Source organism: Eucyclogobius newberryi, unplaced genomic scaffold (genome assembly GCF_026437365.1).
Source record: "Eucyclogobius newberryi isolate DKJ021-1_F unplaced genomic scaffold, fEucNew1.0.hap1 SCAF_18, whole genome shotgun sequence".
Lineage (NCBI taxonomy): Eukaryota > Metazoa > Chordata > Actinopteri > Gobiiformes > Gobiidae > Eucyclogobius > Eucyclogobius newberryi.
In genome coordinates, this window is record NW_027315812.1 from 7677225 (window position 1) to 7697636 (window position 20412).

General features: G+C 41.5%; 1 protein-coding gene across 1 annotated transcript in view; it reads right to left on the reverse strand.

Moving 5' to 3' along the window:
* The window catches only part of LOC140364358 (cadherin-18), a 193260-nt gene that overhangs the window by 88329 nt on the left and 84519 nt on the right, over positions 1-20412 (reverse strand). The window contains exons 5-6 of the mRNA XM_072450452.1: positions 17912-18099; positions 14757-15010 (exon numbers count right to left, since the gene is read on the reverse strand). Of these exons, the coding sequence (XP_072306553.1) occupies positions 14757-15010; positions 17912-18099 (442 nt within the window). The remainder of the gene's footprint in view (positions 1-14756; positions 15011-17911; positions 18100-20412) is intronic.

Sequence of the window (20412 nt, forward strand, 5' to 3'; positions counted from 1 at the left end):
GCCACGGCGTCGAGCTGCATTCGCGCTGCTGCCTTTCGCGTTGGCCGGTGAACGCGCCAACAACTGAGCCACGACAGCCAGAAACGCACCCGTGTTGAGTACTTCATTATAGTATTTAACCGGACAAAAGCGTAGTTAAATAAGAAGCGTATAAGAGTCAGAATGTAGGGTGCTGAAGAACCCGGGCGAGGGGGAAATTGGAGGTCTGGAACGGCGGGAAGGAAACCGAATGAAGTAAGGCAAATAATGATAATTTAGTTAAAAAGACACCCACCACGAACCAAAAAGTTATCACATTAGACACATTAGTACATGCCGTGTCTGGTTCTTTACATTTGGTAATGATGGTTGCTTTGCTTTGTTTGCTGGTGCAGACGTTGGCTCAGGACAGAGGTAAAACGGTGAAGTATTCAATGTGTTAACTTAAGGCACCGGCACTAAAGTCACACAAGTTTTTCCCGGCGCACGGTGAAAATCAAGAACGAGTGTACTTCATTTCCGGGTAGAGAAATGTGTCCTTTACATTAACCCAACATTAACCCTACATTAACCCTACATTAACCGTACATTAATGCTGCTGGGGAAAGGGTCCAGGAGCAGTGGACGCCGGGGTTCTCTCCCACTCCAGAAGCAGTAACATTTCACACAAAGAAATACTAATTTTGGGGTGACTAATTACCATATTTTCCCGCACTATAAGGCACACTGTCAATGAATGGTCTATTTTCAATCATTTTTCATATACTGTATTTTCCGGACTATAAAACTTCATAGTTTTGGCCGGGGTGCGACTTATACTTATATTTATACTTATATACTTATAGCGACTTATATGTGATATTATTTGTTATTTTAAGACTAGCAACTGCATTTCATACTCCAGTGCGACTTATATATGTTTTTTCTTCTCTATTATGCATTTTTTGGCTGGTGCGACTTATACATAAAATACGGTATAAGGCGCATTAAGCAAAACAAAACGTGTACCACACAAAATCATGTGTGCCTTATAGTGCGAGGAATACGGTAGCCTCTCTGACAGAGCTTTTATTGTTGACATTGTACAAAGAGCACGTTCCCTGGTCTCGTCATTAACCCCGTCAGCTCTGTTTATTTCCTCCTAAAGTGAAAGTTGTTCGTTCGTCTCCCTGAACACGAGCTCTCAGAAGTCAAAAGAGTTCGAAACAGAAGTCAAAAGAGCTCGGAAAAGAAGTCAAAAGAGCTCGAAACAGAAGTCAAAAGAGCTCGGAAAAGAAGTCAAAAGAGCTCGGAAAAGAAGTCAAAAGAGCTCGGAACAGAAGTCAAAAGAGTTCGAAACAGAAGTCAAAAGAGCTCGGAAAAGAAGTCAAAAGAGCTCGGAACAGAAGTCAAAAGAGTTCGAAACAGAAGTCAAAAGAGCTCGAAACAGAAGTCAAAAGAGCTCGGAAAAGAAGTCAAAAGAGCTCGGAAAAGAAGTCAAAAGAGCTCGGAACAGAAGTCAAAAGAGTTCGAAACAGAAGTCAAAAAGAGCTCGGAACAGAAGTCAAAAGAGCTCGAAACAGAAGTCAAAAGAGCTCGGAACGGAAGTCAAAAGAGCTCGAAACAGAAGTCAAAAGAGCTCGGAACAGAAGTCAAAAGAGCTCGAAACAGAAGTCAAAAGAGCTCGGAACGGAAGTCAAAAGAGCTCGAAACAGAAGTCAAAAGAGCTCGGAACAGAAGTCAAAAGAGCTCGAAACAGAAGTCAAAAGAGCTCGGAACGGAAGTCAAAAGAGCTCGAAACAGAAGTCAAAAGAGCTCGGAACAGAAGTCAAAAGAGCTCGGAACGGAAGTCAAAAGAGCTCGAAACAGAAGTCAAAAGAGCTCGGAACGGAAGTCAAAAGAGCTCGAAACAGAAGTCAAAAGAGCTCGGAACAGAAGTCAAAAGAGCTCGAAACAGAAGTCAAAAGAGCTCGGAAAAGAAGTCAAAAGAGCTCGGAACAGAAGTCAAAAGAGCTCGGAAAAGAAGTCAAAAGAGCTCGGAAAAGAAGTCAAAAGAGCTCGGAACAGAAGTCAAAAGAGTTCGAAACAGAAGTCAAAAGAGCTCGGAAAAGAAGTCAAAAGAGCTCGAAACAGAAGTCAAAAGAGCTCGGAACAGAAGTCAAAAGAGCTCGAAACAGAAGTCAAAAGAGCTCGGAAAAGAAGTCAAAAGAGCTCGGAACAGAAGTCAAAAGAGCTCGGAAAAGAAGTCAAAAGAGCTCGGAAAAGAAGTCAAAAGAGCTCGAAACAGAAGTCAAAAGAGCTCGGAACAGAAGTCAAAAGAGCTCGAAACAGAAGTCAAAAGAGCTCGGAAAAGAAGTCAAAAGAGCTCGGAACAGAAGTCAAAAGAGCTCGGAAAAGAAGTCAAAAGAGCTCGGAAAAGAAGTCAAAAGAGCTAGGAAAAGAAGTCAAAAGAGCTCGGAAAAGAAGTCAAAAGAGCTCGGAACAGAAGTCAAAAGAGCTCGAAACAGAAGTCAAAAGAGCTCGGAAAAGAAGTCAAAAGAGCTCGAAACAGAAGTCAAAAGAGCTCAAAACAGAAGTCAAAAGAGCTCGAAACAGAAGTCAAAAGAGCTCGAAACAGAAGTCAAAAGAGCTCAAAACAGAAGTCAAAAGAGCTCGAAACAGAAGTCAAAAGAGCTTGAAACAGAAGTCAAAAGAGCTCGGAAAAGAAGTCAAAAGAGCTCGGAAAAGAAGTCAAAAGAGCTCGGAACAGAAGTCAAAAGAGTTCGAAACAGAAGTCAAAAAGAGCTCGGAACAGAAGTCAAAAGAGCTCGAAACAGAAGTCAAAAGAGCTCGGAACGGAAGTCAAAAGAGCTCGAAACAGAAGTCAAAAGAGCTCGGAACAGAAGTCAAAAGAGCTCGAAACAGAAGTCAAAAGAGCTCGGAACGGAAGTCAAAAGAGCTCGAAACAGAAGTCAAAAGAGCTCGGAACAGAAGTCAAAAGAGCTCGAAACAGAAGTCAAAAGAGCTCGGAACGGAAGTCAAAAGAGCTCGAAACAGAAGTCAAAAGAGCTCGGAACAGAAGTCAAAAGAGCTCGAAACAGAAGTCAAAAGAGCTCGGAACGGAAGTCAAAAGAGCTCGAAACAGAAGTCAAAAGAGCTCGAAACAGAAGTCAAAAGAGCTCGGAACAGAAGTCAAAAGAGCTCGGAACAGAAGTCAAAAGAGCTCGAAAGTCAAAAGAGCTCGAAACAGAAGTCAAAAGAGCTCGAAACAGAAGTCAAAAGAGCTCGGAACAGAAGTCAAAAGAGCTCGAAAGTCAAAAGAGCTCGAAACAGAAGTCAAAAGAGCTCGAAACAGAAGTCAAAGTCAAAAGAGCTCGAAACAGAAGTCAAAAGAGCTCGAAACAGAAGTCAAAAGAGCTCGAAACAGAAGTCTAAAGAGCTTGAAACAGAAGCTAAAAGAGCTTGAAACAGAAGTCAAAAGAGCTCGAAAGTCAAAAGAGCTCGAAACAGAAGTCAAAAGAGCTCGAAACAGAAGTCAAAAGAGCTCGAAACAGAAGTCAAAAGAGCTCGAAACAGAAGTCAAAAGAGCTCGGAACAGAAGTCAAAAGAGCTCGAAACAGAAGTCAAAAGAGCTCAAAACAGAAGTCAAAAGAGCTCGAAACAGAAGTCAAAAGAGCTCGAAACAGAAGTCAAAAGAGCTCGAAACAGAAGTCAAAAGAGCTCGGAACAGAAGTCAAAAGAGCTCGAAAGTCAAAAGAGCTCGAAACAGAAGTCAAAAGAGCTCGAAACAGAAGTCAAAGTCAAAAGAGCTCGAAACAGAAGTCAAAAGAGCTCGAAACAGAAGTCAAAAGAGCTCGAAACAGAAGTCTAAAGAGCTTGAAACAGAAGCTAAAAGAGCTTGAAACAGAAGTCAAAAGAGCTCGAAAGTCAAAAGAGCTCGAAACAGAAGTCAAAAGAGCTCGAAACAGAAGTCAAAAGAGCTCGAAACAGAAGTCAAAAGAGCTCGAAACAGAAGTCAAAAGAGCTCGGAACAGAAGTCAAAAGAGCTCGAAACAGAAGTCAAAAGAGCTCGAAACAGAAGTCAAAAGAGCTCGAAACAGAAGTCAAAAGAGCTTGAAACAGAAGCTAAAAGAGCTTGAAACAGAAGTCAAAATAGCTCGGAACAGAAGTCAAAAGAGCTCGAAAGTCAAAAGAGCTCGAAACAGAAGTCAAAAGAGCTCGAAACAGAAGTCAAAAGAGCTCGAAACAGAAGTCAAAAGAGCTCGAAACAGAAGCTAAAAGAGCTCGAAACAGAAGTCAAAAGAGCTTGAAACAGAAGCTAAAAGAGCTTGAAACAGAAGTCAAAAGAGCTCGGAACAGAAGTCAAAAGAGCTCGAAAGTCAAAAGAGCTCGAAACAGAAGTCAAAAGAGCTCGAAACAGAAGTCAAAGTCAAAAGAGCTTGAAACAGAAGTCAAAAGAGCTCGAAACAGAAGTCAAAAGAGCTCGAAACAGAAGTCAAAAGAGCTCGGAACAGAAGTCAAAAGAGCTCGAAAGTCAAAAGAGCTCGAAACAGAAGTCAAAAGAGCTCGAAAGTCAAAAGAGCTCGAAACAGAAGTCAAAGTCAAAAGAGCTTGAAACAGAAGTCAAAAGAGCTCGAAACAGAAGTCAAAAGAGCTCGAAACAGAAGTCAAAAGAGCTCGGAACAGAAGTCAAAAGAGCTCGAAAGTCAAAAGAGCTCGAAACAGAAGTCAAAAGAGCTCGAAACAGAAGTCAAAAGAGCTCGAAACAGAAGTCAAAAGAGCTCGAAGCAGAAGTCAAAAGAGCTCGAAACAGAAGAGCTCGAAACAGAAGTCAAAAGAGCTCGAAACAGAAGCTAAAAGAGCTCGGAACAGAAGTCAAAAGAGCTCGAAACAGAAGTCAAAAGAGCTCGAAACAGAAGTCAAAAGAGCTCGGAACAGAAGTCAAAAGAGCTCGAAGCAGAAGTCAAAAGAGCTCGAAACAGAAGAGCTCGAAACAGAAGTCAAAAGAGCTCGAAACAGAAGTCAAAAGAGCTCGGAACAGAAGTCAAAAGAGCTCGAAACAGAAGTCAAAAGAGCTCGGAACAGAAGTCAAAAGAGCTCGAAACAGAAGTCAAAAGAGCTCGGAACAGAAGTCAAAAGAGCTCGAAGCAGAAGTCAAAAGAGCTCGAAACAGAAGAGCTCGAAACAGAAGTCAAAAGAGCTCGGAACAGAAGTCAAAAGAGCTCGAAACAGAAGTCAAAAGAGCTCGAAACAGAAGTCAAAAGAGCTCGGAACAGAAGTCAAAAGAGCTCGAAACAGAAGTCAAAAGAGCTCGAAACAGAAGTCAAAAGAGCTCGGAACAGAAGTCAAAAGAGCTCGAAACAGAAGCTAAAAGAGCTCGAAACAGAAGTCAAAAGAGCTCGGAACGGAAGCTAAAAGAGCTCGAAACAGAAGTCAAAAGAGCCTTTTTTCAGCCGCGCTGAAGCAGATTCAACACATTCTCTCCAGAGGAATTGGTTGGCGCATACCTCGGAGGCGAAGGGGTTTTGGTAATTATCATAATGAATAAAGGCATGTGACTGGTTTTGGCAACATCTGGCACATTCACAGCAGAGGTAATTTTTGTGCAGTGTCCTTGTCCTTGTCAGACGAAAACAAGCTCGGTATCACCATTAGACTTGTTTTAATCATCTTTTGACTCGCTTTAACATCTGTGGACTTGTTTTCACATCTTTAGACACGTTTCATACTTGGAATTATTATAGTGTAACATTACTCTCACTCACTTATTCGAACATTAGTGTTTCTCTATCATTTTCTAATGTTTATGTGGAGCCATTAAATGTACTTTGTTTAAGGAATTGTCTTTCCAATTGTACATCGGCGTGAAATTAATAATCAAATATCATGTTGAAGTAACTCGACTGAGAAGACATTTTGGCAACTCCACCTCTGGTTTAAGATATGTTTCATTATTTTTTCTTATTTAATGTGATCTAATCAGAGTCATTGTTTGGTCCTAATTTAAGCTTGTTTTAATTCTGATTAGTCCAGGTTTAGTTCTGTGTTTTTCCTTATTTAATGTAATTTTCAGAGTCATTATTTGGTCCTAAATCGAGCCTGTTTTAGTCCAGCTTTAGTTTAGTGTTTTTACCTTATTTAAAGTGATTTTCAGAGTCATTATTTGGTCCTGAATAGAGCCTGTTTTAGTCCTGATTAGTCCAGCTTTAGTTTAGTGTTTTTACCTTATTTAAAGTGATTTTCAGAGTCATTATTTGGTCCTGAATAGAGCCTGTTTTAGTCCTGATTAGTCCAGGTTTAGTTTAGTGTTTTTACTTTTTTAATGTAATTTTCAGAGTCATTATTTGGTTCTAAATGGAGCCTGTTTTAGTCCAGGTTTGGTTTAGTGTTTTGGTCCCAACTTTGAAGTGAACACGATCAACCCATAGACCTTCTCAATGCGTTCTTTTACTCCAATAATGGTTAAGAAAAGGTCAAAGTAGAAATATATACATGCAATAAAATCCGATGTACGCGTCAGCCTCGACTTCTTCCCTGATCAAAGCAGCGCTCTGGCATTCCGCGTCGCGACCGCGTGGCTGCTCTGACTCGAGTTCAAGTGGAAGTCACCCGGGCGTTTCCCGGGTACCGGCGTCTTCAGAGCGTCAGGAGCGATCTGGAGAGGATAAAGGAGAGGTGTTCCCACGACGACCGCTGTGTCTCTTTCATATGGAGATTCCCCCCGTCCGCCGAGAGTCTATCGCGCTTCCTTAAGCCTCATGAATCAAACAAAAGCGCGGCCTCCTCTCGCTGCGTTTACTGCCCACTGTTCCCGAGATTAAGATAAATAGAAAGTCTAACTCCCGGCAGAGAGGAGAAGCGCTCAGCCGCGGAAAGGTGAGGCGGGGGAGTCCGAATATAGTGTTTTTATGATCGGCGTCATGTCAGGCCCATAACATGAGCCGTTATCTCCTCAAGCATAACCTTCTGGAATAAGATAAACAGCATTTTCAATAGAAGAAGGACTCTGTAACGTCCCAGGCTCTGTCAACTGCTTCTCTTTATGTAGATGCTATTGCTTTGTTCCATAATATTTAACGTATTGTGATGTGGGACGGCCTTGAGCGGTCGGAGTCAAGTGAGACGAGACGTTGACGTGGTCCACATTTTTTTAAACTTTCAATCAAAAATAAAGTGCATGTGCAAAAGTACGAAGTCGAAGAGCTGTGTCTTCTCCAGCAGCAGAACAAGAAATGATGGTCCGGGCGCCTTTTTTTACAAATAACTACAAATAATTGACAGGGATGTTAACGCTATCATAAGCTCATAAAAATGTACTAAAACCTCCATAAAAACAAATAAACCCATACACATTTAACTATACATAAATATATACAGTACATAAAAGCCTAAAACCAACACCTAACAATGATAAAAACCCTAAACCCGTGTGCCAGCCCCATCGTGCTTCCCTATACCGCCTTGGTCCAGCCGGGGACCTTTATAAATGAGCTCCTTTCTAGAGGGAACCCTTGTAAGGAAGCTCGTTTCTACAGGGAATCCTTATAAATGAGCTCCTTTCTAGAGGGAACCCTTATAAGGAAGCTCGTTTCTACAGGGAATCCTTATAAATGAGCTCCTTTCTAGAGGGAACCCTTATAAGGAAGCTCGTTTCTACAGGGAATCCTTATAAATGAGCTCCTTTCTAGAGGGAACCCTTATAAGGAAGCTCGTTTCTACAGGGAATCCTTATAAATGAGCTCCTTTCTAGAGGGAACCCTTGTAAGGAAGCTCGTTTCTAGAGGAAATCCTTATACGGGAGCTCGTTTCTACAAGGAATCCTTATAAGTGAGTTTGTTTCTAGAGGGAATCCTTAGAAGTGAGTTTGTTTCTAGAGGGAACCCTTTGACTTCTGGACACAAGAACAGAGGAAGTGAGTAACATACACAATTGGTTAAGTCTAGATCAGACACCAGCTGGCTCACGGAAGTCAGAATTCCAACACATTCCAAATCCGCTCTCTTGTCCCTGACCCTAACCCAGTGCCTGAAGCGTATCGAGGGCCGCCATATAATTATTGTCTTTTTGGGCCGCCACGAGCGCCGCCATATCGGAGCCAATTCTGACTTCCGTGAGCCAGCTGGTGTCTGATCTAGTTCTGACCATACACAATTCACTAAAAACACTACAAACTACATTAAAAACACAAAGACCTAAACATCCAGGACTACATCTTGCACATAACTAATTGACCTAACAATCTAATTTGTCTCCCGTTTCCCTCCAGGACAGACGGCTTCAATTAAAGGGCCCCTGTGCACCAGATTACTTCAATAAATATTTAAAATCATTCTTTGTGCAATTGTCTTTTTAAAGCGCAAATAGATGCTTAAAGTGCTGTGCAATAAAAGTGAAATGTAATTTAAATTGCAAGTGTAACAAACGGGCTCTTTGTATATTCAGTATTGATTCACCCATCACTATCTCGTTGATCCAATTTCATTTCTCCTTTTAAAGAATTAAATAAAGCTTTAAGTATTGATTTCATGATCCTAAACAAAACCATTTAGCACAAGAAACAGACCCCGAAACCCTTTTAGAATTGACCGTAGACCAAGCACTCACGCGCCGCATTGTAAAGTGGACACGGAGGTAAAAAGTGACACACACCGACTCCAGCCAGAGCCGCACCCGCCCCGCGAGCAAGTGTGGCAGCCATTCTGTGCCTTCAGCAGCCCGAAAACATCACCAACAGTCAGGTTGTGCGCGGACGACAAACGGAGCATCTCATTTAGTTTTAAAATAACATTAATTCAACTCTCACACATATTTATTTGTCAAATTAAATAGAATGGTGAAATTAGATCAGTTTTTGCCCCATAACACAAGGCTAATTTCCTATTGTGATGTCATCAATTACAACCAGGAAGTGAAGGTTCATAAACCTAAAAAATGTGCGATTCTGCCATAATTTTGGGATTTTTTTAAAGCAAAATTGAATATATGTTTACTGTATTTTCCGGACTATAAGTCGCACCAGCCAAAAAAATGCATAATAGAGAAGAAAAAATCATATATAAGTCGCACTGGAGTATGAAATGCAGTTGCAAGTGTGAAAATAACAAATAATATCACATATAAGTTGCTCCGGAGTATAAGTATATAAGTATAAGTCGCACCCCAGTCAAAACTATAAAAAAAAGGTGCGACTTATAGTCCAGAAAATACGATATCTACTGCATTTTAGTTCAATGAGTCGTCCGGTTTGATCCCAGCTGCAGGTCGTGCGCGGACGGAGCAGCTTAGCATGATTTAGCACATCTACTTTAGCTTTTATTGGGATGATACTTCAGTTCTTCATAAATTCGGAGAGAGGATCATTTTCGAACCACCTTTGCGTTCTCGTTTAGCTTCAGGTTTTGCGTTCACATCCATGTAGGTCGGTAGCTTACACTGCATATTTACTGCTTTCACTTGTGCTTTGGCCGAGCGCGTTCACAATATTCAAAAATGTGAAAAGCCTTGACAAAAGTATCAAAACCCGAAAAGGTTTGACATTCCTGAACAGTTTTGGAACGATCTGGACCATGAACACGTAAAGAAAGTACTTTTTTTGTGCTGAAAGAGATCAAATATTGTGCAAAAAAAGTGATCGTTGTTGTTTTATTCAGCCTTTTCCTCAGTATCCACATGAAGTTTGAACATGTAGTATTGTGATATTGAAAAATAGACTACACCAACATCGTCCTGTCGCGTTACATGGCAAGAGCAACGTAAAGGCCTGAAATGGGACCTGGCCCAACCCACAATGTGACCTGGTCTGTCATGATTTAAATAAACAGGACTAGAACAGGTTTAACACGGAACAAAACTCGGTGTGAGAAACCACTAAACAACTCACGTATTATGAATGATGTCAAAACCTGGTCTCGTCTCGTTCTCGTGGAAACAATCTCGTTAATCGTTTCATCTTCACTGTGACTGATTTGAATTCAAACGAGCACAAACGCCACATCCAAACCAGGACTAAACCGGTTTAAACCCTGCAACTTGGACTAGACCGAGGCGGGATCAAGACAAGGCCAAACCAAGTCTACGTCAGGACTAAACCAGGACTAAACCAGGACTAAACCAGGACTAAACCAGGACTAAACCAGGACTAAACCTGGACTAAACCAGGTATATAGCAGGACTATACCAGGACTAAACCAGGACTATACCAGGACTAAACCAGGACTATACCAGGACTAAACCAGGACTACACCAGGACTATACCAGGACTAAACCAGGACTAAACCAGGACTATACCAGGACTATACCAGGACTAAACCAGGACTATACCAGGACTAAACCAGGACTATACCAGGACTAAACCAGGACTACACCAGGACTATACCAGGACTAAACCAGGACTAAACCAGGACTATACCAGGACTATACCAGGACTAAACCAGGACTATACCAGGACTAAACCAGGACTATACCAGGACTAAACCAGGACTACACCAGGACTATACCAGGACTAAACCAGGACTAAACCAGGACTATACCAGGACTAAACCAGGACTACACCAGGACTATACCAGGACTAAACCAGGACTAAACCAGGACTATACCAGGACTAAACCAGGACTAAACCAGGACTAAACCTGGACTAAACCGGGTCTATACCAGGACTAAACCAGGACTAAACCAGGTCTAAACCAGGACTAAACCTGGACTAAACCGGGTCTATACCAGGACTAAACCAGGACTAAACCAGGACTAAACCAGGACAATACCAGGACTAAACCAGGACTAAACCAGCCTCAAACCAGGACTAAACCACGATCAAACCAGGACTAAACCACGATCAAACCAGGACTAAACCAGGACTAAACCAGGTCTAAATCAGGTCTAAATCAGGACGAGTGTGAATGCGGACATAGTGTGTGACTAATTTTAGGTGAAATAAGAACTGAAATAAAAAATAGATTACTTTAAATTAAAAAAGCAGCGAATGACCCTGACTACGACGCTGTAAAACTCCCTGCTCTATAATGAAAGCCAAACAGAGCCGTGCGGCTCTTCCCCTGGAGCTGCACAGAAACGTGAAGGAGCGCGTGGTATAGGCGCCCCAGAGTCATCGCTCATCACTGGACCATAGGCGGTTCTGTGTCGGAGCGGCGCTTAGAAACAGGTCAAGGTGTAGCGGTCAAACACAACGGCCGTCCAGGGACCGGCAGCCTCCGTACTCCAAACCAGGTCAATGTTGATTTTTATGCATTCAGGTTCTGTAGTTAGAATCAGTACAATCATTTGTTTGGGGGTTTGTTTATAGCACATATGTTATAGCTGTGATCACAGCGAGGCAAGAAGACGTGTAGTTCCTAGGCCGTTTCGTCATTTAAATTCAATATATCGTATTTTCCGGACTATAAGCCAAAAAATGCATAATAGTGAAGAAAAAACATAAATAAGTTGCAAGTGTGAAAAAAGCAAATAATATCACATATAAGTCGCTCCGGAGGATAATTATGTATATAAGTATAACAGTATAAATATAAGTATAAGTCGCACCCCGGTCAAAACTATGAAAAAGGTGCGACTTATAGTCCGGAAAATACGGTATTTTAACTGCATTTTAGTTCAATTAGTCGTCCGACCTGTAGGGGGCACTTTAAACATGTCAGAACCTTATTAAGAAATGAGAGGTTTTGTCTATAGAAGTTTATGTTTATAAGAGTTTTTGTTTATAAGAGTTTTGTTTATAAGAGTTCTACCTGCAATGCAACAATGAAATTCCCCATGTGTGGACAATAAAGGAATATCTTATCTTAATCTAGTAACGACTGCGATGCCTGCACGCATCGATTCTGGATTATACATTTCTATATTTTGAGCCGAGCTGTCAGTGCGGTGCACCTTCTCAAGCATTAAATCACTGCCTCGCAATCACAACAAAACCTCTTTCTTCTTCTTATTTATTTAGAATACACCGCACATCTTGCCATCTCTGTCCACACATCGCTAACGTAAGAAAGCTCCTGCGCCCCTATGGCCAGCCTCTTAACCACAATCCTATAACGTGTAATGGCGGCGCGCTGCTGGCCGTGGACACGCATCGCTGCTTTGCCTTTTCAGTCCGACGTGTTTATCGCCGGTCCATCATTTGGCGCCACGGAGAGAGAGATTCTGTGGACGAGAAGTGGCTTGAGAGCAGGTGGTGAATGAGGAGCAGGGGCCCGGCGCTTCGGGCTAATATCGCTCTTTTCTTCTTTCAATACGGCCGTCGCAAGAGCGCACGAGGCGTTCAAAGACGAAAGCGCTACATGAGGAATATGCCCCGACCGCAGAAATACAGAAAAGAGCGTGTCGCAGAATGTAAAATGACAAATGACGAATGGGAACATGGAAAGGAGGAATGCTAGAGGAATAAAGACTGGGTAAGCTTTTTAGGACAGTCTTGTAGCAGATGGAAAAGGGATTCCTCATGTACATTTTATCAAGCACAAAGCTTCTTGTTTAATGGTATATATTGGGTTTTGGTTGTTATCGTATATATTTATTACATTATTGGTGTTTTTTAATGGAAAACACAGATTGTGATGTGGCTCGCCTTCCCACAGATCTGACTTGTAACTTGGGCCGGTGGCGTAACCGCTTGCTATAGAGACAGATTATGTTCAATGCTGTACTGAGGAACATTACAGTGAGGTGAGTTTAATGTAATGTACAATGTGTTGAATCCATATTGTAAGTACTGTATTTGCCGGAATATAAGCAACAACAAAAAACATAATAGAGAGGAAAGAAACATATATAAGTCGCACTGGAGTATAAGTCGCATTTTGGGGAAATGTATTTGATAAAATCCAAGTCCAAGAACAGACATTTCATCTGTAAATGCAGTTTAAAATAATAACAGATGAGAGAACATGGTGAATAGGTGTACGTATGCTAACGCTAACACCTTCAGCTACATGAGGCACAGACAGAACTGTGGTAAGTGTCTGGTATGTTAACGTAACATGTGAACAGTTCTTCAGATAACTATAGCATAAAGAACATGCTAACACGTTTAGCAAAGCATCAGTTTTACCCCAAATCACTAAATCCATTGAATTCTTCTTCCTCTGTGTCACTTCTAAACAACTCCACAAACTCCAGAGGAAGAGGAAGTGCAGATTCTTCTTCTGCGTCACTTAGAGCCTAGAGCGCCCTCTTGTGGTTGTCAGTGTGAAAATAACGAATACGATCACATATAAGTCGCTCTGGAGTATAAGTCGCACCCCGGCCAAAATGATGTAAAAAGTTACCACTTATAGTCCAGAAAATACAGTATGTGTTTATGTATTTATTCACTTATTTGTTTGATTCGACATTTTAGCCAAGACCTTCTGTGTTACTGTTTATTTCTCCCATTGAGTTTTTCCCTCTAAATAAACAACATTAATAAAGACATAAATAGTATATGCATATAGTGACTTGGATGAAGTGATTTGAGCTCTAAAAGTCATTACAAAACAAAACAAGCCTATTGAAGGTGGAACATTGTGCTCAGAACTCTCCTGAATTATAGAACGAGTCGTCGCTCATCAATAAACTCACAAGCGTTTAGTTTTAGACCAATTGATCAACTGAAGCTGGTTGTGAAGTCTCTGAACAACAACTGGATTTCACAAAGACAGAAAGTTCAGTCGTGGCTCAGTTTTACAAGAGATTTGACCTCCAAATCACATGTTTAAGGTCACAGATGCTACAGAAAAAAGCCATTTTCTGTGCGTGAAGCTCCTTCGTGTTTCACGAATGACTTAAATCTGTTCAAAAAATGCCCAACCCACGTGTGCTATTGAGATTCATTAGATAAACCTGCCGGGAATCCGTGGAATTAGTCCTTATGCGCTATTGAAGGACAAGAAAAACATGGGCACAGGACGTTCTGTTCAGTAATAGCTTTCATACAACAGCCATTTCAAAAACATCAAAGCCATTGTTCCTGTCTTTTACTGTCATTTTAAACCGATTGCAGCTGTTCAAACTCATTCCTCACTTTCCTAACGCTCAAACATCGATTTGTATTAGCGCTTCACAACTTTCAGGGGCCAGAGCAGAGTTTGGGCATCACACTGGTGCTAGCAAGTATCGGGTGCGTACCAACGTTCCATGGTACCTATGTGCTCCCTTTTCTATGGACGGGGGAACTACGTTAATACTAGCATAGGCTACTGGTTCACGGTTCCACATCCTCAATAATTATGCATAAATATATCGTTTTACAGCATCAAATACAGCAGCATATAACCCAAACTCTAACCCAAACCCAAACCCCGAGTAACTAGCATGCTAACAACAACTAGCATGCTAACAGTAACTAGCATGCTAACAGTAACTAGCATGCTAACAGCGCACCAGCATGACTTCCTCATATGACACTTATAAAACAAAAATAACACTTCTTTTAGTCCTTATCTACCCCAGGTTTCGTTTGAATTAAGTCCTAATTTTGATAAATATGCAAATACGAACGCCCCAAATATGCACGTGGACGCTCACGACTCATTTGTTCGTAAATAATCTGAACGACTTCTGTCACTGATAGTACATTCCCCTCTTTACTGTTAACGAGTATCAAATTAGTCAAAAACTGGGTCGACTGGGAAACATCCTGTATAAAACTGGGACAAATCAATAGTTTTGGATAAATCTGCCTGGGACATAAAACACAGGGCTCAAAAGGGTCATCTGGTCACTACTGGTAGAACACGTAGTATTAGTAGTTGTAGTCACAGTAACAGTAGTATCAGTAGAAGTAATAGTCATAGTTTAGTACTAATGGTAAATAAAAGAACGTGTCTTACCTAACGGGGCTGTTATTGCTGTCCGGGTCCCGGGCCGTCACCGTGCCAACTTCAGTGCCGCCGGGAGAGTTCTCGTAAACATCCATGATATAATAATCCATCGAAAAGACAGGAGCCTCGTCCACGTCGCCCACGGAGATCTTCAACGTCGCGGTGTCTTTGAACGCGCCCAAGTAGGAAAACCTGGGGTCCAAGTGCGTGTTGGTGCCCTCGATGTGCAGCGTGTAGGTCCTCTTCCTCTCGTAGTCCAGAGGCTGCGGCGGGACAGTAACAGACATGTCAGTACAGGCAATCGTCATGGAAACAATGCATTTATAACGAGTCGTGTTGTCATTGCAATCGTCTTCTGTTTAGTCCTGACATGTTTGGGAGCAGATTTTGGTTTAGACCTCAGATCTGGCACAGTTCCAGTTGCGTTTTGGTGTGATTTTGTGGGTAAGACTTGGTTTAATCCTGGTTTGGTGCTAAATTAATCTTGATTTTGTATTGGTTTAGTCCATTGTCATTCCTGGTTTAGTTCTAAATTGGCCTAATGCGACCCATTTCAAAATTGGGACTACATTTTTTGACTAATTTTGGAACAACACCGGTGTTTATCCAGGATTAAAACGACCTAAACAGGCCTAAATCAGGACCAAATGACAAAACACACTTGTATTTGTTATCTGGTCGCTTTGTCTGGTTTATTTCAGGTTTAATCCAGGTTTAATACTGGTTTAATACTGGTTTAATTCAGGTTTAATCCTGGTTTAATCCAGGTTTATTCCAGGTTCAATCCAAGTTTATTCCTGGTTTAATCCAGGTTTAATCCTGGTTTAATACTGGTTTAATACTGGTTTAATCCAGGTTTAATCCAGGTTTAATCCTGGTTTAATACTGGTTTAATACTGGTTTAATACTGGTTTAATTCAGGTTTAATCCTGGTTTAATCCAGGTTTATTCCAGGTTCAATCCAAGTTTATTCCTGGTTTAATCCAGGTTTAATCCTGGTTTAATACTGGTTTAATACTGGTTTAATCCAGGTTTAATCCAGGTTTAATACTGGTTTAATACTGGTTTAATCCAGGTTTAATCCAGGTTTAATCCAGGTTTAATCCTGGTTTAATACTGGTTTAATCCAGGTTTAATGCTGGTTTAATACTGGTTTAATCCAGGTTTAATCCTGGTTTAATCCAGGTTTAATACTGGTTTAATACTGGTTTAATCCAGGTTTAATCCAGGTTTAATCCTGGTTTAATCCAGGTTTAATACTGGTTTAATCCAGGTTTAATCCTGGTTTAATCCAGGTTTAATACTGGTTTAATCCAGGTTTAATACTGGTTTAATCCAGGTTTAATACTGGTTTAATACTGGTTTAATACTGGTTTAAACCAGGTTTAATCCTGGTTTAATCCTGGTTTAATACTGGTTTAAACCAGGTTTAATCCTGGTTTAATCCTGGTTTATTCCAGGTTCAATCCAAGTTTATTCCTGGTTTAATCCAGGTTTAATCCTGGTTTAATACTGGTTTAATACTGGTTTAACGTTGGTAACGCCATTATACCGTAGTCCTTTTTATTCTTCGTTGTGCACTTGTTAAAAAGGTGCAAAACTGTAACTTTTCTAGGTCAAGGTCCATCATCTTGATCGTCTCCATGGAGATTAGCAATAACAATAACACGGCAACAAGTTTTATTTAGGCTTGGCATTGGTTTAGCTCATGACTTCACTTGGAGCAGAAAAGTGACATATTAAACCTTTATAAATTCGTACAAATGTAACAGAGCAAAATGTAATTGAACAAACAAACTCCACGACCTTTTCCGGGTGGTTCTTCACAAAAATATCAAATCATGATGAGATACAACGCGCGCCTCCTCCGTTTCCGTGAGAACCGTCGGCTAATAACGGAGGTATATAATGAGTGTTTAGAAACGCGTCGCTCCGTATTTTGTTTGTTGATTGAAAAGGATTAGCCCGCCTCAAAAGAACGGCTGGAAATAGTTTGGAAATTGGTTTATTCCTCAGAAATAAATGGGTTCCTGTCCGCGAGGTCGCATGGGGTTTGGAGCTCAAGCAGCCAATTGTTATTCCGATTGATTTGAAATTGCTGTAGCCTTAGATATACTTTGGCTTCGTTCAGAGCGGATTTGTCTTATTATCTGGTTTTAAATGCATCGAATCTGGATATACAGTATACGCAATATATACGCCACATATTGAAGTATACGTACATGCGAGTTTCCTAATTACTTTCTACTGAATGCAGAGAGGAAACACTCAATAAAAGAGTTTATGTTTTAATTTCGTCAGAGGGCAAAAACAATGCATTAGATTAAAACACATAGTACAAGTACATACAATTTTTTACTTTGTATGGGGGACCTTAAAAAACTCTGGAAATGTTCCTATCTTCATTCTGACGGCATTGTATGAATCCAAAAGTATCTGTGAAAGAAAGACGCCGGAGAGGCATGTGGATCTGCCAAAGCGAAGCCGTTTTGTCGATTTAGTGAAATAGTTTAAGTTTCAACAACCCGAACAGACCTTGAGAGGACTATTCATGCTTTCATCAGCTCCAGAACAGACTCCTGCGCTGCACTTTGTGTCGGTGACTCCGGGCCGCCCTCAGCCGCCCTCAGCCGCCCTCAGCCGCCTTCAGCTCGTACGGAACAGGACGCCGGGGCGACGTGCCGACGTCCGTGCGCGTTGCCACGGCGTCCTGTTCCGTACGAGCTGAAGGCGGCTGAGGGCGACCGAGAGTTCTTTCTACGTTTCTTTTAAGAATTGATTTTCAAGTGTTACTTTTTTGTTTTTGAAGATCTAAATGGCCTGGCACCTCCTTATCTGGCCGAGCCTCTGTCTGATCAAAACCCCGACCACTCGACTCCCTGGCAAAGTGTCTTTAAATAGATCAAAAACGTAGCGTGGAAAGTCATTTAAGCGCGGTTTGAGTTTAGAGCTGATCATTTTGGTTCGTCCCTGTTCTAGTCCAAGTGTAGTCCAGGTTAACGTCTGGGTTTAGAGCCAGGTTCAGTCTCAGTTTGAATGCGGTGTGTCAGTGCATCCTCAACGAAACACCCAGGCGAAGATGTTAAAAAGCACTCAACATATGAAGCGTTTTGAGGTCCCCAGCGTGTCTTTGGTTCTGCTTGGGCGACTGCGACGGGCCTTACCTTCTTGAGGCTGATGATGCCCTCGTGCGTGTCCCGGTCCGTGGAGATAGTGAAGGTGTTGGCGCCCTCCGAGTTGATGATGCTGTATCTGATGTCCGCGTTGATCCCGATGTCGTCGTCGTTGGCCTTGATCTTGCCCACCGGTTTGCCCACCTGCGCCGACTCCGCCACGTACAGCTCGTAGTTTTCTGAAAGACGGCGGAGACTGTGAGTGAATTCCGCAGTGGAATAACCGCGACCTTGGCGCGAGTTTGCGCCGCCAGAGCGTTGACGTTACACTTTTCGCACTCTATAAAGGCCAGAGTTAAGCGTTTTAATGGCGCCACTGATTGCTCCTGGGGGAAAGTCGTTAAAAATAGTCTTTGGCGCTCGGGATGACACTGAATGCGGGGGCCGGGAGGGAAGACGCAGCGGTGGATCGAGACTAAAAGACTAAACGCCAGGCAAATGATTATTCGCTCACTGTTGATGCGTTGAATCAGTTTTTCGGAGTAAATGGGTTGTAAAAAAAATATTTGAAAAAACCTCTTCGCCCGATGGTGATGGCGCCTGATGAGGCCCTCTCGCAGACAAAGAATCCCTGCCCTGTTATTACTTAAATGTGTCATTAAAACGAAAACGTTGGAAGCGTTGGATGAGCACTTTTGGCTAATTGTGCTATATTTACTGCGAAAACGTTATGCGGGATGAAATACTTGAACGGGCCCGTCATAACAAACGCTAATGTTGGAAGTTAATTTGGAGAAATAACTCAGCTTTTCAATATTTTTTCCAGTGCAATTTTACACTTGTAACTACTCTACTCGTTCTCAATAGTTTTAAAGTATCTGAAATCCCATCACAACAGTCTGTAATACCTGTAGTTTGAAATTTGACCGGAGAACAGGTAAGAATTATTAAAACAAATCAAGTTTAGCACTACTACATCCAAAATTGGCAAACCTATGGGCAGCACAAATGATGAAATCTGTTTATTTGCTTTTGGCCTCATTTTTATTCGTGAAGATATAGTCTCGCTACAATTTACAGCAGTTTTTCCACATGAAGTTGTTCCTCTCCGTGCCTCGTCTGCCCAAAAGCATTATATTTCACATAATTTATACAACACATGGACTCTGATGGAGCTTATTTAACTAGAGAAATGTAATCAGTTCAACCGTGTACGATCCCAAAGCCTGCGTCAGTGCTAAACATGTGCCTAACCTGCAGTGTTCCCGCTGTTTATCTGCTTTTCCACAAATATTTACTGTCTTATTCTTCTTTTCGATGTTAGCAGCGGACTAAATATCATCAAATCTGTTATTAGACTGAAGCTTCTCTTTCACATTTTAGACAATTTGATGTTTTGAGCTTTTTCCTGAGGAGATTGAATGAGCTGAAAAGATTGAAAAGGTTCAATGATTTGGGATATTTCTTTCCGAAACTAAAGAATCTCCCACGGATTCAAACGGAAACGTCGAAAAATCTGAACAGTAACCTATAATCCTCACCAAGTGTCACCGTAAACAGGAAGCTGAAAACCGCAGATTCCTTGAGTAAATAAGAAAAAGTTCTGCTCTGATTTCCTCTGGCTGGTACAACACAGTCACCTACTAAACTCGCCCCGTGCTGCGTCAGTGGCACGTTCGCACTGTAGTCGTGATCCGCACTTCGCTCTCGGACTAAGAATAGCACGTCGCACTAATGTATTCAGGGGAAGGTAAGATTGTACTTCACGCGGCACAACTTTAATTGGTTACTTTTCTAACTCTTCCCTCTGGCAAAGTGATCATTAAAAAAGAAACACGTTGACATAGGAAAGGACCTGCGCTTTCGTCAGTTACTGCACAGGGCTGAACTGCTGACGAGGTAAAATGAATTATTAATCTTCAAGAGCATAATTTTTTTTTACGATATCCAAACTTTTTGTCATCCCGCAATCCTGTTTCAGTTCAGGCCTTTTATTAGACCTATCGTATGTTCCGGATTATATGTCGCGCCAGCAAAAAAAATGCATAATAAAGAAGAAAAAAACCTATATAAGTCGCACTGGAGTATAAGTCGCATTTCTGGGGAAATTTGTTTAATAAAATCCAAGACCAAGAACAGACATTTCATCTTGAAATGCAGTTTAAAATAATAACAGATGAGAGAACATAGTGAATAGGTGTACGTATGCTAACGCTAACACCTTCAGCTACATGAGGCACAGACAGAACTGTGGTAAGTGTCTGGTATGTTAACGTAACATATGAACAGTTATTCAGATAACTATAGCATAAAGAACATGCTAACAAGTTTACCAAAGCATCAGTTTTACCCCAAATCACTAAATCCATTGAATTCTTCTTCCTCTGTGTCACTTCTAAACAACTCCACAAACTCCAGAGGAAGAGGAAGTGCAGATTCTTCTTCTGCGTCGCTTAGAGCCTAGAGCGCCCTCTTGTGGTTGTCAATGTGAAAATAACAAATTATATAATGACTCTGATTTGGATTGGTTTGGGTTTAGTCCTGGGATATTC